At 41.3% G+C, this 16,694-nt stretch overlaps 2 protein-coding genes across 3 annotated transcripts in view; one reads left to right on the forward strand and one right to left on the reverse strand.

Annotated features, from left to right (window-relative positions):
- The window catches only part of TSPAN12 (tetraspanin 12), a 127,970-nt gene that overhangs the window by 106,960 nt on the left and 4,316 nt on the right, over positions 1-16,694 (forward strand). The window lies entirely within an intron of this gene.
- The window catches only part of KCND2 (potassium voltage-gated channel subfamily D member 2), a 389,194-nt gene that overhangs the window by 24,002 nt on the left and 348,498 nt on the right, over positions 1-16,694 (reverse strand). For both annotated transcript variants that reach the window (XM_025184391.3, XM_006122641.5), the window contains exon 3: positions 5,132-5,294. In XM_025184391.3, the coding sequence (XP_025040176.2) occupies positions 5,132-5,294 (163 nt within the window). The remainder of the gene's footprint in view (positions 1-5,131; positions 5,295-16,694) is intronic.

The raw sequence follows: 16,694 nt of genomic DNA on the forward strand, positions 1-16,694 counted from the left end.
AGTGTGGTAAATACACTCTGAAGAAAAAGCAAAACAATTTCTTCTCCTGCAGAAAATGATAGATTCTGCCCAAGTCTTTGGATGTCAATATTCAGCTGTATTCTAAATGATACATTTGTCTCAAGGATGGGTCATAGCCATGGTCCTTATTACTTGAAGACAGAACATTTTCACATAGGCACGGATACATTTTACTGTTTTTATTCATACTGTGGTCCATAGATCTAGAACAATGGGATTTTAATAGCAGAGTGCATTCAGGGAGGGAACCAGGATAATTTTTTAAAGCACACATAACAATGGAATAGATTATATATAAATATCTCTTCCACCTTTCCATTCTAAAACATGGAAGAAACTACTGCCCAAAATAAGGAAATAGCATTGATTATGATTGGATGACCAATACACAGAATTTGGAGAATTTAGGTATTGATGGCCAGGTAGACATGTAATATATCTCAGTGCAGGAAATATGGGTGCTGCACCCTCAGCCTGTCAGTGATCTTCAGGACTGGATTTTGATGCTAAACCAAAAGGAAGAAAAGCTACTGAATTTATGTCTGGAGTGAATGTTATGACAGTCACGAGAGGATTACCAAAAAGTACAGTAATAGATCATGTTAGAGAAAGCTCCCATTTAAAATAATCTCATCTGATTGGAGAACAGAGCCACTGAGAAACATACCTTAATGGATAGGAATTATAGTGATTCCTCCATGGGCAGTGGGTAACATAGGCAAGGAAAGGCATTGCCTTCCCAAACTGCTAACACCCCAGCTGTCTGGGAAGGCTGGGGCCATGGAATGGATGCCTGATTGATCAGTGCTCTGGCTGGACAGGAAGGAATGTACCATGACACCTGTTGAAAGGGGAAGGCTTGGAAGCGTGGGTGGTTCCTTGGAACTTGGAGCAGTAGCCTGGGATGGGGAACAGCTGCTGCACTAGAGTGGTCTTAACTCCAGAGAGGGTTGAAGATGGGCAGGGCCTCAGGTGGAAGGGTGGGGCTAGGGCTTGCCTTTTCCAGAAGGGCACTCATCCACTGCCCATAGACTATTCCTATAGATGTTCAGTCTGGATAGTGCTATAAGGAGCAGAATGAGACTCCAAGGAAATGCGTAGACACCCCAATCAAAAAAATGCTAAGAGGACAAAAAAAAGTCATTATGGCTAAAAGCAAAGTAAAAGAGGTAACAAATGGTATCCTATAAAAACTGAAAGAAAAATCCTATTGAGGAAAAGAGAAAGGAACATAAATTCTGGAAGGCAGACTAAAAGAGAATTTGAAGAGCCATGAGCAGAAGACACAAAAACTAACCGCAGCATTTTTAAATTAAAGCCTGCCAAACAATCAGTTGGGTCACTGGATAGTCAAAGTGATAAAGGAGCAGTAAAGGAAGACAAGCCTGCTGTGGGGTATTTACATGAATTCTTTATATTCATCTTCACTGCGGATCATGGGAGGGAGATTCCCAAATGAGAGACATTTTTTTAAAATGATACATTTGAGGACCTGTCCCAGACTGAGATGTCAGCAGGGGCGATTTTAGAACAAATTGTAATGCATCACTTAAATCAATCTCTACACCAGATGACTGAAGACCAGCTAATGTAATGTTGATTTTAAAAAAAGGTTTAAGAGGCAATCTTGACAATTACAGGCTGGCAAGTCTAACTTCAGAAACAGGAAAACAGGTTTGAAATTATGGTAAAGAACAGAATTATCAACATGAATAGCTACATGAAGACAATAGTTTGGAAAAAAGAAGATTAAGGGGGGACATGATAGCGGTTTTCAAATATCTAAAAGGGTGTCACAAGGAGGAAGGCGAAAATTTGTTCCTCTTGGTTTCTGAGGACAGGACAAGGAGTAATGGGCTTAAAGTGCAGCAGGGGAGGTTTAGATTGGACATTAGGAAAAAATTCCTAACTGTCAGGGTGGTCAAATATTGGAATAAATTGCCAAGGGAGGTGGTAGAATCTCCCTCTCTGGAGATATTTAAGAACAGGTTAGATAGACATCTGTCAGGGATGGTGTAGACGGAGCTTGATCCTGCCTTGAGGGCGGGGGGCTGGACTCGATGACCTCTCGAGGTCCCTTCCAGTCCTATTATTCTATGATTCTATGATTCTAATATGTTGGGGAAGAGTTAACATGTTTTTTGTAAAAGGAAATCATGCCTCACCAATCTATTAGAATTCTTTGAGGGTATCAATGTCACATAAAAGCCATATGTAGGCCTGCAGGGGTTAAACTTGTATTCCTCTAGGCCAGCTATAAGCCCTGCTGGTGAAAACATGAGGTGTTCTTTATCAGATGGCTTTCAACAGCTCCAACTCCCCTTGTTTGCTAGCTGAGAGACAAGTATGGGATGAAGAATATGACCTTGGTGCCCCATGGGAACGTTGAGAGTGGCATTGGACCGACTCACACACACTTGATAAACAGCTAAGGTTTAAGATCACTGGGGGGTACATCTAGACTACAGGCTTCTGTCGACAGAAGTTTTGTCGACAGATACTGTCGACAAAACTTCTGTCGACAAAGAGCGTCTAGACTACATTGAGTTCTGTCGACAAAGCAAGGTGCTTTGTCGACATGGTAGTGTGGACGCAAAGGATAGTTTACATGCAATAACACCTTCGGTCAACAGAAACTCTGTCGACAGAAGGCGTTATGCCTCGTAAAATGAGGTTTACCAGCGTAGACAAAACTGCTGAGTTCTGTCGACGTTATGTCGACAGAACTCAGAGGTAGTGTGGACGCAGGTATAGTTTTGTCGACAAAAGTCCACTTTTGTCGACAAAACCCTGTAGTCTAGACACACCCTGGGAGTCTCACCCCTCTGGGAGTTCCACCAGGGACCTCAACCTCGGAGATTGTCCTGGATCCCCCAGCTGGAGCCACATCCACTGAAGCCTGGTGCGAGGAGACTGGAATGGAGCACCCCGCAGACTAAATGGTTGTAAACATTTCTGAGTGTCTGCTACTCTACCTATGCTTATTTGTATTATTTTACAGTAGCTGTGTAATTATTTGTTAGTATTAAGCCTGAAATAGTAGTGACTTAGAGTAATTAATAAAAGCAACTATCCCTAATCGACTCTTTCTCAAAGCAAATCGACAACCCTGTTGGGTCCTGCCCCTGTGAGTTGTCACAATAAGCATGTGGACAAAAGTGATCCAGTTGTTATAGTGTTAACAAAGCCTTTGACAAGCTTCCTCACCAGAGGTTGGACTTCCACAAGCCTTTGACAAGCTCTCTCACCACAGGATCTTAAGCAAATTCCTTTCATGTGTAAGTTAAAAGAAAAGAAACAAAATGACCTGTTTTCACAATGTCAAGTGATAAATATTAGTGTCTCCCAAAGTCTGTGCAGGAACTTGTGCTGGTCAAAATATTGATAAATGATTTGGAAAAGTTTGTAGATGATACTAAATTACTCAAGTCAATTAAGTCTAAACTGACTGCAGAGAATTATAAAATTCTTACAAAACAGGGTGAACAGGGAACAAAATGGCAGATGAAAGTCAATGATAATAAATGCAAAGTAATGCATATTGGAGAACATAATCCCAACTATACATATAACATGTGTGTGTGTGGCAAAGTCTAAATTAGTTATTACCACTCAAGAAAGAGACTTGGAGTCACTGTTGATAGTTCTCTGAAAACATCCACTCAATGCTCAGCAGCAGTCACAGAAGTAAAGAAAACGTTAGAAACCATTAGGAAAGGGATAAATAATAAGACAGAAAATATAATAGTGCCACTATATAAATCCAAGATATACCCACATCTTGAATATTGCATTCAATTCTGGTAGCCCCATTTATAAAAAGAAATATTAAAAACAGAAGAGGTATAAAGAAGGGCAACAAAAATACTGGGTATTTGGAATAGCTTTTATATGAGGAGAGATTAAAAACACGGGGATTATTCAGTTTAGAAAGAAGATAACTAAGCGGGGATTTGATAGAGACCTATAAAGTCATGAATGGTATAGAGAAATTAGTGGGAAGTGTTGTTTACCTGTTCATAAAACACAAGAATCAAGGGTCACCCAATGAAATTAATAGGCAAGAAGTTTGAAACAAACATAATGAAGTACTTCTTCACACAACACACAGTCTGTGGAGTTCATTGCCAGATGTTGTCAAGACCAAAAGGATAACTGTGTTCTACAAAGAATTAGGTAAGTTCATGGAGGGTAGGTCCATCAATGGCTATTAGCCAAGGTGGTCAGGAATACAATCCTATGCTCTGTGTGTCCCTAAACTTTTGACTTCCAGAAGTTGGGATTGGATAATGTGGGATACATCAGTTGTCCTGATTGTCCTGTTCTGTTAATTCCTTCTGAAGCATCTGGCCTGGCCACTATTGGAAGATAGAATATTGGCCTAGATGGACTGGTCTGACCCAGTATACCTATCAGTAAGTATCTCCTTTCCTGCCTGGCTTCTATCCTACCCAGGGAAGGGTGGGACAAGGTGATCTTGCTCAGACAGGACTATCAGAGAAATGTCTCTCTTTCCACAGAATTCCTTAATGAGACTCTTAATGAGAAAGAGCAGGAGACATAGCCCTCTTTTTTGCCTCTGCCCTTTCTGGAGCAGAAAACACCTCTGAAAGGGAAGGGGAGCTGACAGGACAACGTCTCCAAAAGCAAACACACATGAGACATGGCTAGGAATCAGAACCAAATTGTGAGTCTAAATATTTGAAATACATTTAGAATTGTCCTGAGAGATGAGCAGGGAAATGTGACTGAAGTGCTGGTCAGTGTAGATGCAGAGAAAACTGGAAGGAAGATCAGGAGGCAAGGCACTTCCTTTCCTCCAGTGCCTGACAGGACTGGTTGGGTCTCCAAGCTGCAAGCAGGCTAAAGTACCCATTGTTGTGCATCTGTGGATGTTACTAAGAAGAAGAAAGGAGCAATTTCTGCATAAAACCCTTCTGAAATGTACTTTTAAATTAATAAATTTGCCTTCGGGCCCCTGCTGTCATGAATGTACAACAGCCCTTCTATTAATAAATTATGTTCCATTGGATGACACACAGCATATAAAAAGCCATCTGTTATCTTCTCCGCACCAAATCACGAGTGTGGGATGGAAGTGAGAGCGCACCTTTTGTGCCCTGCGCTTGTCTGCTCGTTGGTTCTGGTGGTAGATACGACTGAAGTTGGAGACAATTACAGGAACAGGCAGAGCAATGACTAAGACCCCACTCAGGGAACATATTGAACCAAAAATCTTCCCAGCTATTGTCTTCGGCACCATGTCACCATACCTGGGTTAAAGAAAACAAAATCTTTTTTAAAACATTAGCTATTCTTAAGTATCAGATTTAAAGTCAAACTAACTAGAAATTATTTTTCAATATAATTTGCAAGAACATTTCATACACATTTGTCTTTATGTCTATGTGCTGCATGTGCACATATCATTTTCATTTTCATTTAGTGCTTATGTCAACAGTTTCTAGATTTGGCTCTACATTTCTTTTTCATTCTTTCAAACCTCATGGAAATCCATAGACTTGCTGGGACGTGCAGACACATCTTTTTGATGATAGATCCTTGTCTAGTAAAGGAGGAATATAGCGACACTAAGAATTATCTAGAGGAACTTCAAATAACAGCTTACAAAGAGGACTCTGTTCTCTATGCTCAGTAGTTTGTTGTACTGTATGGCAAAATACATAACTGGATGCAACTGAGCTTAAGAATAAGCTAAATACCCTTTGCTTTTGAAAGGTACATTTGCTTTTTAATTTGGCTGGGTTATTAATTACTACTAAACATTTACCTAGGACTGTAAATTTGCATTGTATGTTACAGAACATAGGTAAAACACATATCCAGTCCCAAAGATCTTATAGTCTACATAGGACAAGACCAAAAAGAAAAGCAAGATGTAGGATAACACTGCAGGAGAGGCAATGTTTGGAAGCTGCTATGATGAGAATAAAACATGTTTTATGCAGGGATTTGAAGGATAAGAGGGACGTGGCTGAAAACAGGGAGACTCTTCTTAGAATGAGAGAAAGAGATGAAGGGATGAGTAACACAGAGATTTGGGGCAGGGCATTGGGATCAGGAGAGGATATCAGCAGAAATGAGAGCAGAAGTATGTGTCAGGGCAAGATTCAGTGGCTTGACCTTTATGGGGTAAGAAAGGAAGTGCTAATGGGGGGAAGCAAGGAACCAAGTGATATTATAGCCTGGGATAACCTGTGTAATGATGGTAATGACTATACTTCTTTTATTCAAAAGCACTGTTTAGAGACTTTACCAGACTTGGCCAGAACTACATTTAAAATGGTGTCATATACTGATGGACACTAAAACGCCTGCAGTAGTTTTAGTTTTGGTAATCACATTTGCTAAAGACTAGTGACACCAATACTGATCAGCTAGAAAGAGCAGTATAGAAAGAGCTCCATTTTCAAAAGACTAAATGTGGATGGTGTAAGGAGCAGGCTATCTTAGGATTGGAAAGAGACCAGAAAGATCCATACATTCCAATAAGTTACCAGCTGTATCTCACAACATAGGTGTCTCTAGCTTCTACCTTATACTTTGTTTGGTATAAGCTTTATATTCCCCCCAAATACAACACAATCCAAACACATCAGGTAGACTATACATGTATATATTCAGAAACAATCATTTATACTGACACACAATGTAAAATATCAAGATAATTCTCAAAGTTAGGTTTCTAAATCCACATTTAGGTACCTACACAAACAGCCTCATTTTCAAAAGTGCAAAGCACCTAGATGCTCGCATTGTCATTAATGGAGCATTCTGGACAGTTAGAAGGCAGTTCTGGCTCTGTTTTTATCTGCATTTGTTGGAGAATAAAACACCCTATTGGCACTATTAGAATAGTATGTTTGTGCAAGTCTATTGTAGTTTGGTGTTAACAGAAGCAAGAACTCTAGGCCAATCAGCCTCCAATATTTCAGTAGCCATCCATGTATATATTTCAGGACTGTGACAGAGCATGATATTTTCCCACAGCATTTCAAAGATTGGGGAACATTTGGAAATAAAATGCTTAGGGTAGTTTTAACAGTGAAGATGTTTCTCTGTAGTATTAAATGATGGTAAAAAGCTGGATTTAGCTTCAGTAATAAAGTATCCCATTACCTTTCCTCTTTCTAGTGAGTAAGGTTAAACAACACAATATTTTCCAACTATAATCTCATTTGTCCGTTGGTTAGTGTTAATAATATCCTTCACCTTATTGATGGCTCTAATTTGTGCATAGCAGTAATTTGTTTAATTGAAGTTTTCTCCCGCTGACAAACACTGTACTGAAGACGTTGTAGTGTACTTATGTTCAGAAGAGTGACTATGTAGAAATGACAGCTTCTTAATCAACCCTGTGGGTAGTCAGAAGCATAACGGCTTACTTTTGTGACAAAACTAAGTTTTTGCTACATATATTCCATTTAGGCCTACTATTCTATTGCACCGGGTTTCTATTCTGGTACATGCATCAACAAAATAGTTAACTACGGTCCAGCTGGAGGGTCACATTTTACATTCAATTATACCTGTAATAACCACACTACATTGTCTTTGTCCCTAGTGCTGGTCCCAAGCCTGCCTAAAGTGACAGGGCTAGGCAATGGCTTGACAAGCCATTCCTGTAAAACACCTCTAACATTGACATGCAGAAGAAAAGCACAGGCAACTTTAGCTGTTTCACCTGTTTTAGCCGAATTGGCAGTTTCATCTATTACTTGCAATGGAACCAAGATTCAGGATTCATCTAACTCAGGGTTGGACAAAAGGGCCTCATCTAACTCAGGGTTGGTGGATCTGGCCCACCAAGTGGATTGATCCAGCCCGGGGAGGCCCTGCTGCTCCCCTGCCCCCGGGCCAATTAAGGCCTGCTGGCTGGGGGAAGCTCACGAAGTTTCCTCTGCCCTGCCAGGAGCACATGGAGCTTTGAAACCTGGCAGCAGGGGGAGCGTGCAAAGTTTCTTCAGCCCTGCCCCCACCCTGCGAGAAGCATGTGGCACTTAGAAGCACTGCACTCTCCTGGCAGGATGGGAGAAGACTTCACGTGCTCTCTGGCCCCAGGCTCTGATTGGCCTGGAGCTGGGGGAACCTGGGAAATCTCCTCCCACCACCACCAGGGACATGGATGCTTAGTGGGAAGGGGGGGACAAAGAGGCTTCCCCACCCCCAGACCAATTATGATCTGTGGGTGAGGAAGCTCAGAAGCATCATGGCTCTGCCCCTTCTGGTGTGGCACAGGGCCACTTAAAAAATGTTTGAAGTGATCCCTGGCAAAAAATTATTGCCTACCCCTGATCTAACTCTTCTCCTACATGCAGAGGAGTCACACTGTATGATGAGATTTCCTCCATACACCGGAAATAGAAGGGAAGAATCAGACATAAAAAATGTTGTGTCCTCTTTTAAGTTTGAAGGCAGGCTGAGTGGTAGTTATTAGTGATTATGCTCAACATGGTGCTGGAAAAGATGCTTTTTATACCACGTTCGAGAATGTTGTCTCTAGGATGCCCCCCTGACTTCATATTGTCATCACACAAGATCTGAGCATGAGAACTGGCCATGATAGAACTAGACTTGAACCAGTACCAGACCATATGGCTTCCTGGAGGAGAGATCATAAAATTGTTTTTATGTATTAGAATTTGCTTCTCAACATGAATGATTTTTTAATGGCTACCTAGTTTCAGCATAAGAACCACTGAAAGTATACATTTCAATGATCATTTGGTGACAATACAACCTTGGATGTCATACTAGTTTGGAAACAGGTTGCAAGTGCATTTAGGAATGTTGATCTCTTGCTCTGGAGTCCAATTGTCAACTCCTAACAGTACCAATGATGTTCCATTTAATAAAGTTCCTGATGCAGGTATGTACTGCACTGAACACTTAAACATTGATAATCTTCATGATGAAGCAATTGCTAATATTTACAAGGACAGCAATTTCTGACAAATATCCTATATTAGATGACCAACTGTCTAATACACAGGAAGTAGGGGCTTTATTTTGGGATTCTATCATAGTGACTGTCAGAGAAAAATGGGGACTCAAGAGAATGAAAAAGTAATTTGGGAATATGGGTGACACTTTCAAACATGGGTAAAAAAATAGGCATGATGCAGAATGGATGTGCTGGAGGCTCAATCGAGTAAATGAATGGAGAAAACCTTTGCAAGACAAAACCAGAAATGTGTATTTGACACTGTGAAGTTCCTATTTGTACATCGAGTGTGATTTCTGTCAAGGTCAATTTATAATCCATGATCTCTATATATTCTGTGCAATGTTACTGAAAAATGACTAGAATAAGAAAAGGAAGTTAACATCATGTTTATAAATTGATTACTAGCCACTTTTGAATTAGTGGACACTGCTATTTCTGTATGTTGTGCCCGAGGTCTTAGTGTGCCTAACAGAGGAATTGTACCATAGTACACGTATCTGTGTGAAGGTAAATAATTGTATTGCAGACTGGTTTTCAGTAGACTCAGGAGTATGCCAGGGATGCGTTCTGTCATCTACATTATAGACTATTAGATGACAAAGATGATTGTTGCCAAAGTAGGAGGTGGGAAATACAAAGATCATCTTTAGACGATCTTGAGTATGTGAATGATATTGCCTTATTTGGTCTGACTCATGATCAACAATTCATGATCTATAGCCAATACTAGAGAGCTGCAAAAACTGCAGAATGTCTGGTAGGGGTGGGGAATATTTAGCCCATGGGCCATTTGTGGTTCATCAGGAATAGTTGCTGGAGGGCTGCCAGATGGTTTGTTTACCTGAGTGTTTGCAGGCATGGATCCCCATAGCTCACATTGTCCAGGAACTGTGAATCACAGCCACTGGGATCTGTAGGACTCTGTGCCTATGGACACCCAGGTAAAAAAAATATCTGGTGGTCCACCACTGGCTAACCCTGATGAACTGAATGTAGCTGGCATGCTGGAGGTTCCTCATCTGTGCGAAAGACCCTATGGGACTTAAGATCAATGGTGATTAACAAAAGCTATACATGCCACTTGTACAATGGAAATGAACTGGTGATGGCAAATAGATGGCAATTACACTAAATAGGTAGATAGTTTTATCTATTGGGTAGTCAGTTGACTGCAGAGGATTCTACAGGGGAGTCTGGATTAATTGACGCCCGGTAATCCGACACTCCGCTTTAGCCGACCCTGCAGCTCCCAGGGACAAAGCCCCACTTGCTGCTCCTGCCTGGAAGCATCCAGGCAGCAGTGGCAGCAGCAGCAGCTTCTCCTAGAGAACAAGGGTACAGCTGATGCTGCTCTGCCAGGGACGCTTCGTCCCGGCAGGATGGCATCAGCTGTTCCATTACTCTCTACAGTAGAGTCCGTATCATCCGACATATTCGGTAATCCGACCATGTGTCAGTCCTGTTTAGGTCGGATGATAGGGACTCTACTGTATATCTGAAAAAGTCACACATCGGATCAGTCTTGCATGAATGGCATTTATGTATTTTCAAAGCACTCTGTTTGGGTGGTGGGATTTTGTGTGACGATTGGTACAAGTGTCCAAGTGCAGTAGTAAAACTAACTCTGTTACATAGAACAGAAACACAACCTTTAAAAACAGTTGATGAAAGGAAACTAAACCGTTTGAAATATTGAAAGTTAGGTGTTGTGATGGGGTAGCTGCCCGCACGGGTAAATGGAGTTTAAAGCAGCCCTCAGAGGAATTGTACAGAACCCTAACCAATAGGAAGAGGGATTATTGAGACAGTCAGTAGGGAGGAGGCTTGTTGAAGCAGCCAATCAGGGCCAGAGAGAGCCATACAGAAGAGGTTGCTTAGCAGAAAAGAGGTAGTGTCTCCCTGGAGTGCAAGGGAGGAGGAATTGGCCACCGGGGGAGAATATCTTTGACTGACCAGTGCTGGGCAGGGTGAGGGAGCAACAGCAAGCTCCATACTGACTGGCTGCCAGACTGAGGCCCTGATAAGAAGGATAAAGAAGATGCTGAGGCTAGTGGCCCAGTGAAACAGACCATAGAAGTCAGAGGAGGGGCAGCTAAAAAGCTCAGGACCCAGAGTAGTGGGTGATCCTTTGCTCCTTTCCCCCAACTTGCCATTGCGTGGAGTAGACAGAGCAAGGGGAGTAGACAGAGCAAGGATGGCTCCTTGCCACTGAGGCAAGTGACTGAACTGAGGACTGTTCCCTAGAATGGCAGGAAGAATCAAATAGGGCACAGCCAGAGGACCATGCCCAAAAGAGGACAGTGAAGTTTGAGAAGCGACATGGATCCAAACAGTGGAGACAGCAGTGTTGGCAGGTACGACACCACAAACTGCCAGTAAACTGGAGGGGCCAAGAGCTGATTCCTGGAATGGACAAAATGATGTCCCCTTTTAACTGCCACCAGGCAGATTCAAACCTGGGAGCTCTGGAGCTTAGTGTAGGAGCCTCTACAGCTTGAGTGATAAAGCCAGCTGCTCTCAGCTTAGGTTGTAAAGCTCACTCATTCTTATCTCTGTAAGACTACTATAAGTGGTCTAAGTGCCACTATACAGGGCGGTGAACCACACACACTAGGGATACATCTACACTGCAGAGTTTTTGCACAAAAACTCATGGAGCATCCACACTACAAGCACGTTTTAGCATAAGAAAAAGTACAGTAGATCGTCAGAAGACAGGGCTTTTTGTGCAAGAGTTATTCCTCTTTCTATGAGCAATAAGCATTTTTATGCAAGAACTCTTGCGTGTGTGGACGGACAACAGGGGTTTCTTGTGCAAGAGCCCCCTATTGGAAAAAGCACAGGTGCTCTGATGGCCATTCACAGAATGGCCATCAGAGCTTTCTTGCACAAGCGCTACCATGGCAATGTGGACACTCTCTTGCGCAAAAACACATGGCAGTGTGGACGTGCCCTTGTGCAAGAACTTTTTGCGGAAGAGCTCTTCCACAAAAAGTTCTTGCGCAAGAAGCCTACAGTGTAAACATAGTCTAGGTGTGTGCGTTACACCATGGTGGTGAGTCATGCTCCATTATATGCTTGATCTTAACATCCATTGGAAGTGGAACATGAGGCCAACCACAGATGAGGATGGAAGATGCAATTCTGAGAGCTTTCCAATGTCTAGATCCTCCCATACTGATGCTTAGCAAAGGAAGGAGACTTGCAAGTGACTATTCAAGAGGGAAGTCCATTCTATGAACCACTGTAGCCACATCATAGCTCTGTGAATGTGCTGATGCTCTGTTGCTATATCTGTAATACATCAATTAGACCATGGAGTTGCACATGAAGGTATAATTTGGTCCAAATAAATCTTCTTTATTACTAGCAATGAGGTATGAACCAGAAAAAGTACAGCTTGATTTTTCAAATATCAACGTGAGTCTTATGTTGCAGAACAAGCAAAGTGGGATAGTGCCAATGCTACTGAGGTTCCTTGTGTGAATGCTTCACACTCTAATAATTTAAAACATGCTACTGTATTCGGTGCAACCAATGTACTGTCTTCTGGGCAACAGTGACAAATTGGCAAAGACCTGGGAATTGTGACCTGGAATATATAGGTTGGTCAGGATAAGTTGTTGAGGCAATGGTTAGAAAGACAATCCAAAGATCATATCTGCAGGAAACAAGGTCATGTGGAGGCAAAAGTCAACTCTTGAAAGATAGCTTTAAACTGGAGAAAAAAAGAAAAAGACTAACAGCATAATGCTGGGGTGGGGAAAATATGGCCAGCCAAGCCAAAAGATCTGGCCTGCCACCATCTCATAGCCCAGGAGGTGCTCCCTGTCCTGTGCTCCCTCACAGCTGCTTAAGTCAGTCAGCTGTGAGGCCCATGTGCATCTCTGTACACCATCCCCCTTGGGTGGGGGTGGAGGGGACTTCATGTGCTGCCTCTGCTCCCAGCACAATCTCAGAACTCCCATTGACCAGGATCTACCCAATGGGATCTGCCTGAGCTTGTGGTGCAGGCTGTGCAATGATTCCCCCCAGGGGTGTGCTGTGCAAAGGATTGGAAGAAGTAAATAATTATGGGCACCTTGCTGAGCTGACATGTGAAGGGCATATGAGGTCAAACACCCCCTCAGATGTATTGCACTGAATAGGCTGAGCATGCTCAATAGCACTGCTGAGGCCAGCTGTCCTCATTCTGCCTTTCCCCCCATCTACAGACATAGGTTGTCTCGACCTAAAAACACAAGTGAAGTGAAAAGAAGGGAGGTTGAGTTTTGTGAAATTTGTATTATAAATTGGGAAATTTTCTTGTTACTTGAAAACTGAACAAATTTGATCTTGAAATCACTGAGGGTACGTCTAGACTACCGCGTTTTGTCAATGGAAGTTTTGTCGACAGATACTGTCGACAAAACTTCCGTCGACAATGAGCGTCCAGACACATTGAGTTCTGTCGACAAAGCAAGCCGCTTTGTCGACAGAACTCTGTAGTCTGGACGCAACGTTACAGGCAATAACACCTTCTGTCGACAGAACTCTGTCGACAGAAGGTGTTTTGCCTCGTAAAATGAGGTATACCAGCGTCGACAAAACCGCGGAGTTCTGTCGACGTTATGTCGACAGAACTCCGCGGTAGTGTAGACGCTGGTATTGTTTTGTCGACAAAAGTCCACTTTTGTAGACAAAACTAGGTAGTCTAGACACACCCTGAACACAACAAAAATGGAATCCCATAAAGCCATTTACACAGTGACTTCAAAATAGAACCACACTTTAAAGTTTTAGCTACTACTTTTCTCCTTTTATTGTCAGATAAATTATAACAGTGAGTACCTTTTCCAGTTGCAATTTTCTGCAAGTCTCTGTATCAAAACTGATTATACCACATATGAAGCTAGTATTGTGGAACATACTTTAGTGAATGCTGTGGTCCTCATTATTTGTGCTAACTTTCTAGCTAATTTTGTAACATAATAAAAGGACATCACAAGATTGTATACTGTCGTGGTGTGTCTAAATTTCACCCCTCTGCTGACAGAGGGATGTAGGCACATCGCTATTGCAAATGAAGTGGGGATTTAAATATCCCATACTGCATTTTAAGAGAAATGTCCGTCGCTTTTTGCCGACATGGCACTTTGCCGGCAAAAAGCAGCAGTCTAGACGGTGATCGGTCGACAAGGAAAGCCTTTTCCGACCAATCTCTCTTGCCTCACGCAACAAGGTTTACAGGGTCAGTCGGAAAAGGCTTTCCTTGTTGACAGATCCCCGTCTAGACTGCTGCTTTTTGCCAGCAAAGTGCAACGTCAGCAAAAACCGGTGGACATTTCTATTCAAATGAAGCGTGGGATATTTAAATCCCTGCTTACTTTGCAATAGTGATGTGCCTAATCTACGTCCCTCTGTCGGCAGAGAGATGTAGTTTAGACACACTCTAGCTGACTGAACAAAAATAGGACCACTGATTCCTGTGTTAATCACAAATATTCTGCTGTATTATCCGAGAAAGGGAAGCAAAATGTTAGGACAAACTAGATGTGCACTTGTGGTATGTCCATTAAATTATATTCCACCAAAAGACAAAACTGAGGTATCAAATGAATGCCTATTGGGAAATGGATGAAATTTGGCTCCAGTCTTGTGTTCTACAACTAACAGATTATATCTGACTCCTCACTGTAGGAGATATATATCATCAAATGAATGGATATTCTCTTATGCTGATGGAAAACTGGACCTTTCTAAGTGGTAGTCTGAGGAGTATGAGTGAGATCTTTTAAAAGCTAACAACTAAATTTGTGGGATATTAGATAACATGGACATTAGGGAATTCCCACAATTGGTGTTACACATAGGATTATTAATCTGTGTTCTGCAACATGTGCATTCATAGATCAATATTTGTCTATCTGTGTATCCATCAATCTACAATACCTATTAACTCTGTCAGGAGTGTTCATTTCACATCAATTACTTTTCCTAATGGGTGGACCACATTTTCTGCTGACATGGCCTTAGTTCAAGAAAGAGCAGACAATATTGTCCATATTTGTGGTTTCATGAGCTAACATTACCATTCTTAGATATATTTAATTTTTTTTTCTCAGCCTGTCCCTCTGCTGGGTCTAAGGCAGAAGCTCTGGAAGGCATGTCTACACAGCAGGGCTAAAGTCGAATTAAGCTACCGAACTTCAGCTATGTCAATTGCATCGCTTAAGTTGAAATATCTTAAATATGCTTTAGGTGCTATCTACATAGCAAGAAGATGAAAGAAAAACACTCTTCTTTTGACTTCCCTTCTGCCTCATAAAAGAAGTCTGTTATTTTGAAATTATTTTGAAATAATGGACTTGCTGTGTAGATGCGCACTATTTTATTTCGAAATAATATGAGTAATTTCAAAATAAGCATGCCATGTAGACATAGCCAAAATCCCTGAATCCACTATGGAGAAGTCTTAGTTCTGCATTGCAAACAAAACAAATCATTTTTGCCATTTTCCATGATGTGACGGTAATGCTCAAAATTTTAAATGGAGAATAGAGACACATCTACATATTCCATTTATAATTATTTATCAAGTCAAATGAGTCTTTTATTTTTAAAGTGGAACTGAAGTGTCATTTTCTATTTTGGTTCAATAACTCAACAATCATTTTTGTGGTTGCTTAATACTAAATATGTATTATGAACATGAAGTTGCTACAGAAGGAAATGTTAAAACAACGGTTAGGCTGTGATAGAGAACTTCCAGAAGGATTAATCAGGTTATAATAAGCATCCTTCTACATTTATAGGGTATAATATTTAGGAATCAATCTAGTGTATGTATTTTACACAGACTAAACAATGTTAAAGCAAACACTCCCAGCATTCCAGGCATAACCACAATAAACTCAAACACCACTAGAGGGCATAAAACACCACTAAAATCTGTCATTTTTATATTGCTATACATATGTTGCACACAAAACACAAGGTTCCAATTCACTTATACTTCCTCTTTAAGTCCTATACTGTGTGGGTTTTGTTGTCTAACTTCCTCCTTGTTTTCTGAAAAAATAATAGGAGTGTTTCTTTTTTAAAACTCATAAAAAGGCATTAAAAAGAATGAGGTAAAATGGCCATTAATATGAACTTGATCATCTTGCTTTTAAAAAGCAAGGTGATTTCTGATTGGCAACAAACAACCAAACAAAACAAACCAACAAGATACTCTTTCACTAGGGATTGTTAAACATATCTGCAAAGTTTCAGACTAAGTTTTTGAATTAGACCAAAGAAACATAGAACACTAGAATTGGAAGGGACCTCAGGAGGTCATCGAGTCCAGTCCCCTGCCCTCATGGCAGTTCCCAGTACTGCCTAGACCACCCCTAATAGATGTCTATCTAACCTGTTCTTAAATATCTCCAGAGATTGAGATTCCACAACCTCCTTAGGCAACTTGTTTCACCACCCTGACAGGAAGTTTTTCGTAATGTCCAACCTAAACCTCCATTGCAGCAGTTTAAGCCCATTGCTTCTTGTCCTATCCTCAGAGGCTAAGGAGAACAATTTTTCTCGCTCCTCCTTGTGATACCCTTTATATACCTGAAAAATCATCTCTAGTTTTCATAAATGCAGTCCTAAATGTCAGTGGATAAGGGATGTTCTTGGTCTTTATTTGGTTTGCCTAAGCTGCCAAATTGGTTTAATGATTCTCCTC

Source organism: Pelodiscus sinensis, chromosome 1 (assembly GCF_052426305.1).
Source record: "Pelodiscus sinensis isolate ZL-2025 chromosome 1, ASM5242630v1, whole genome shotgun sequence".
Classification (NCBI taxonomy): Eukaryota; Metazoa; Chordata; order Testudines; family Trionychidae; genus Pelodiscus; species Pelodiscus sinensis.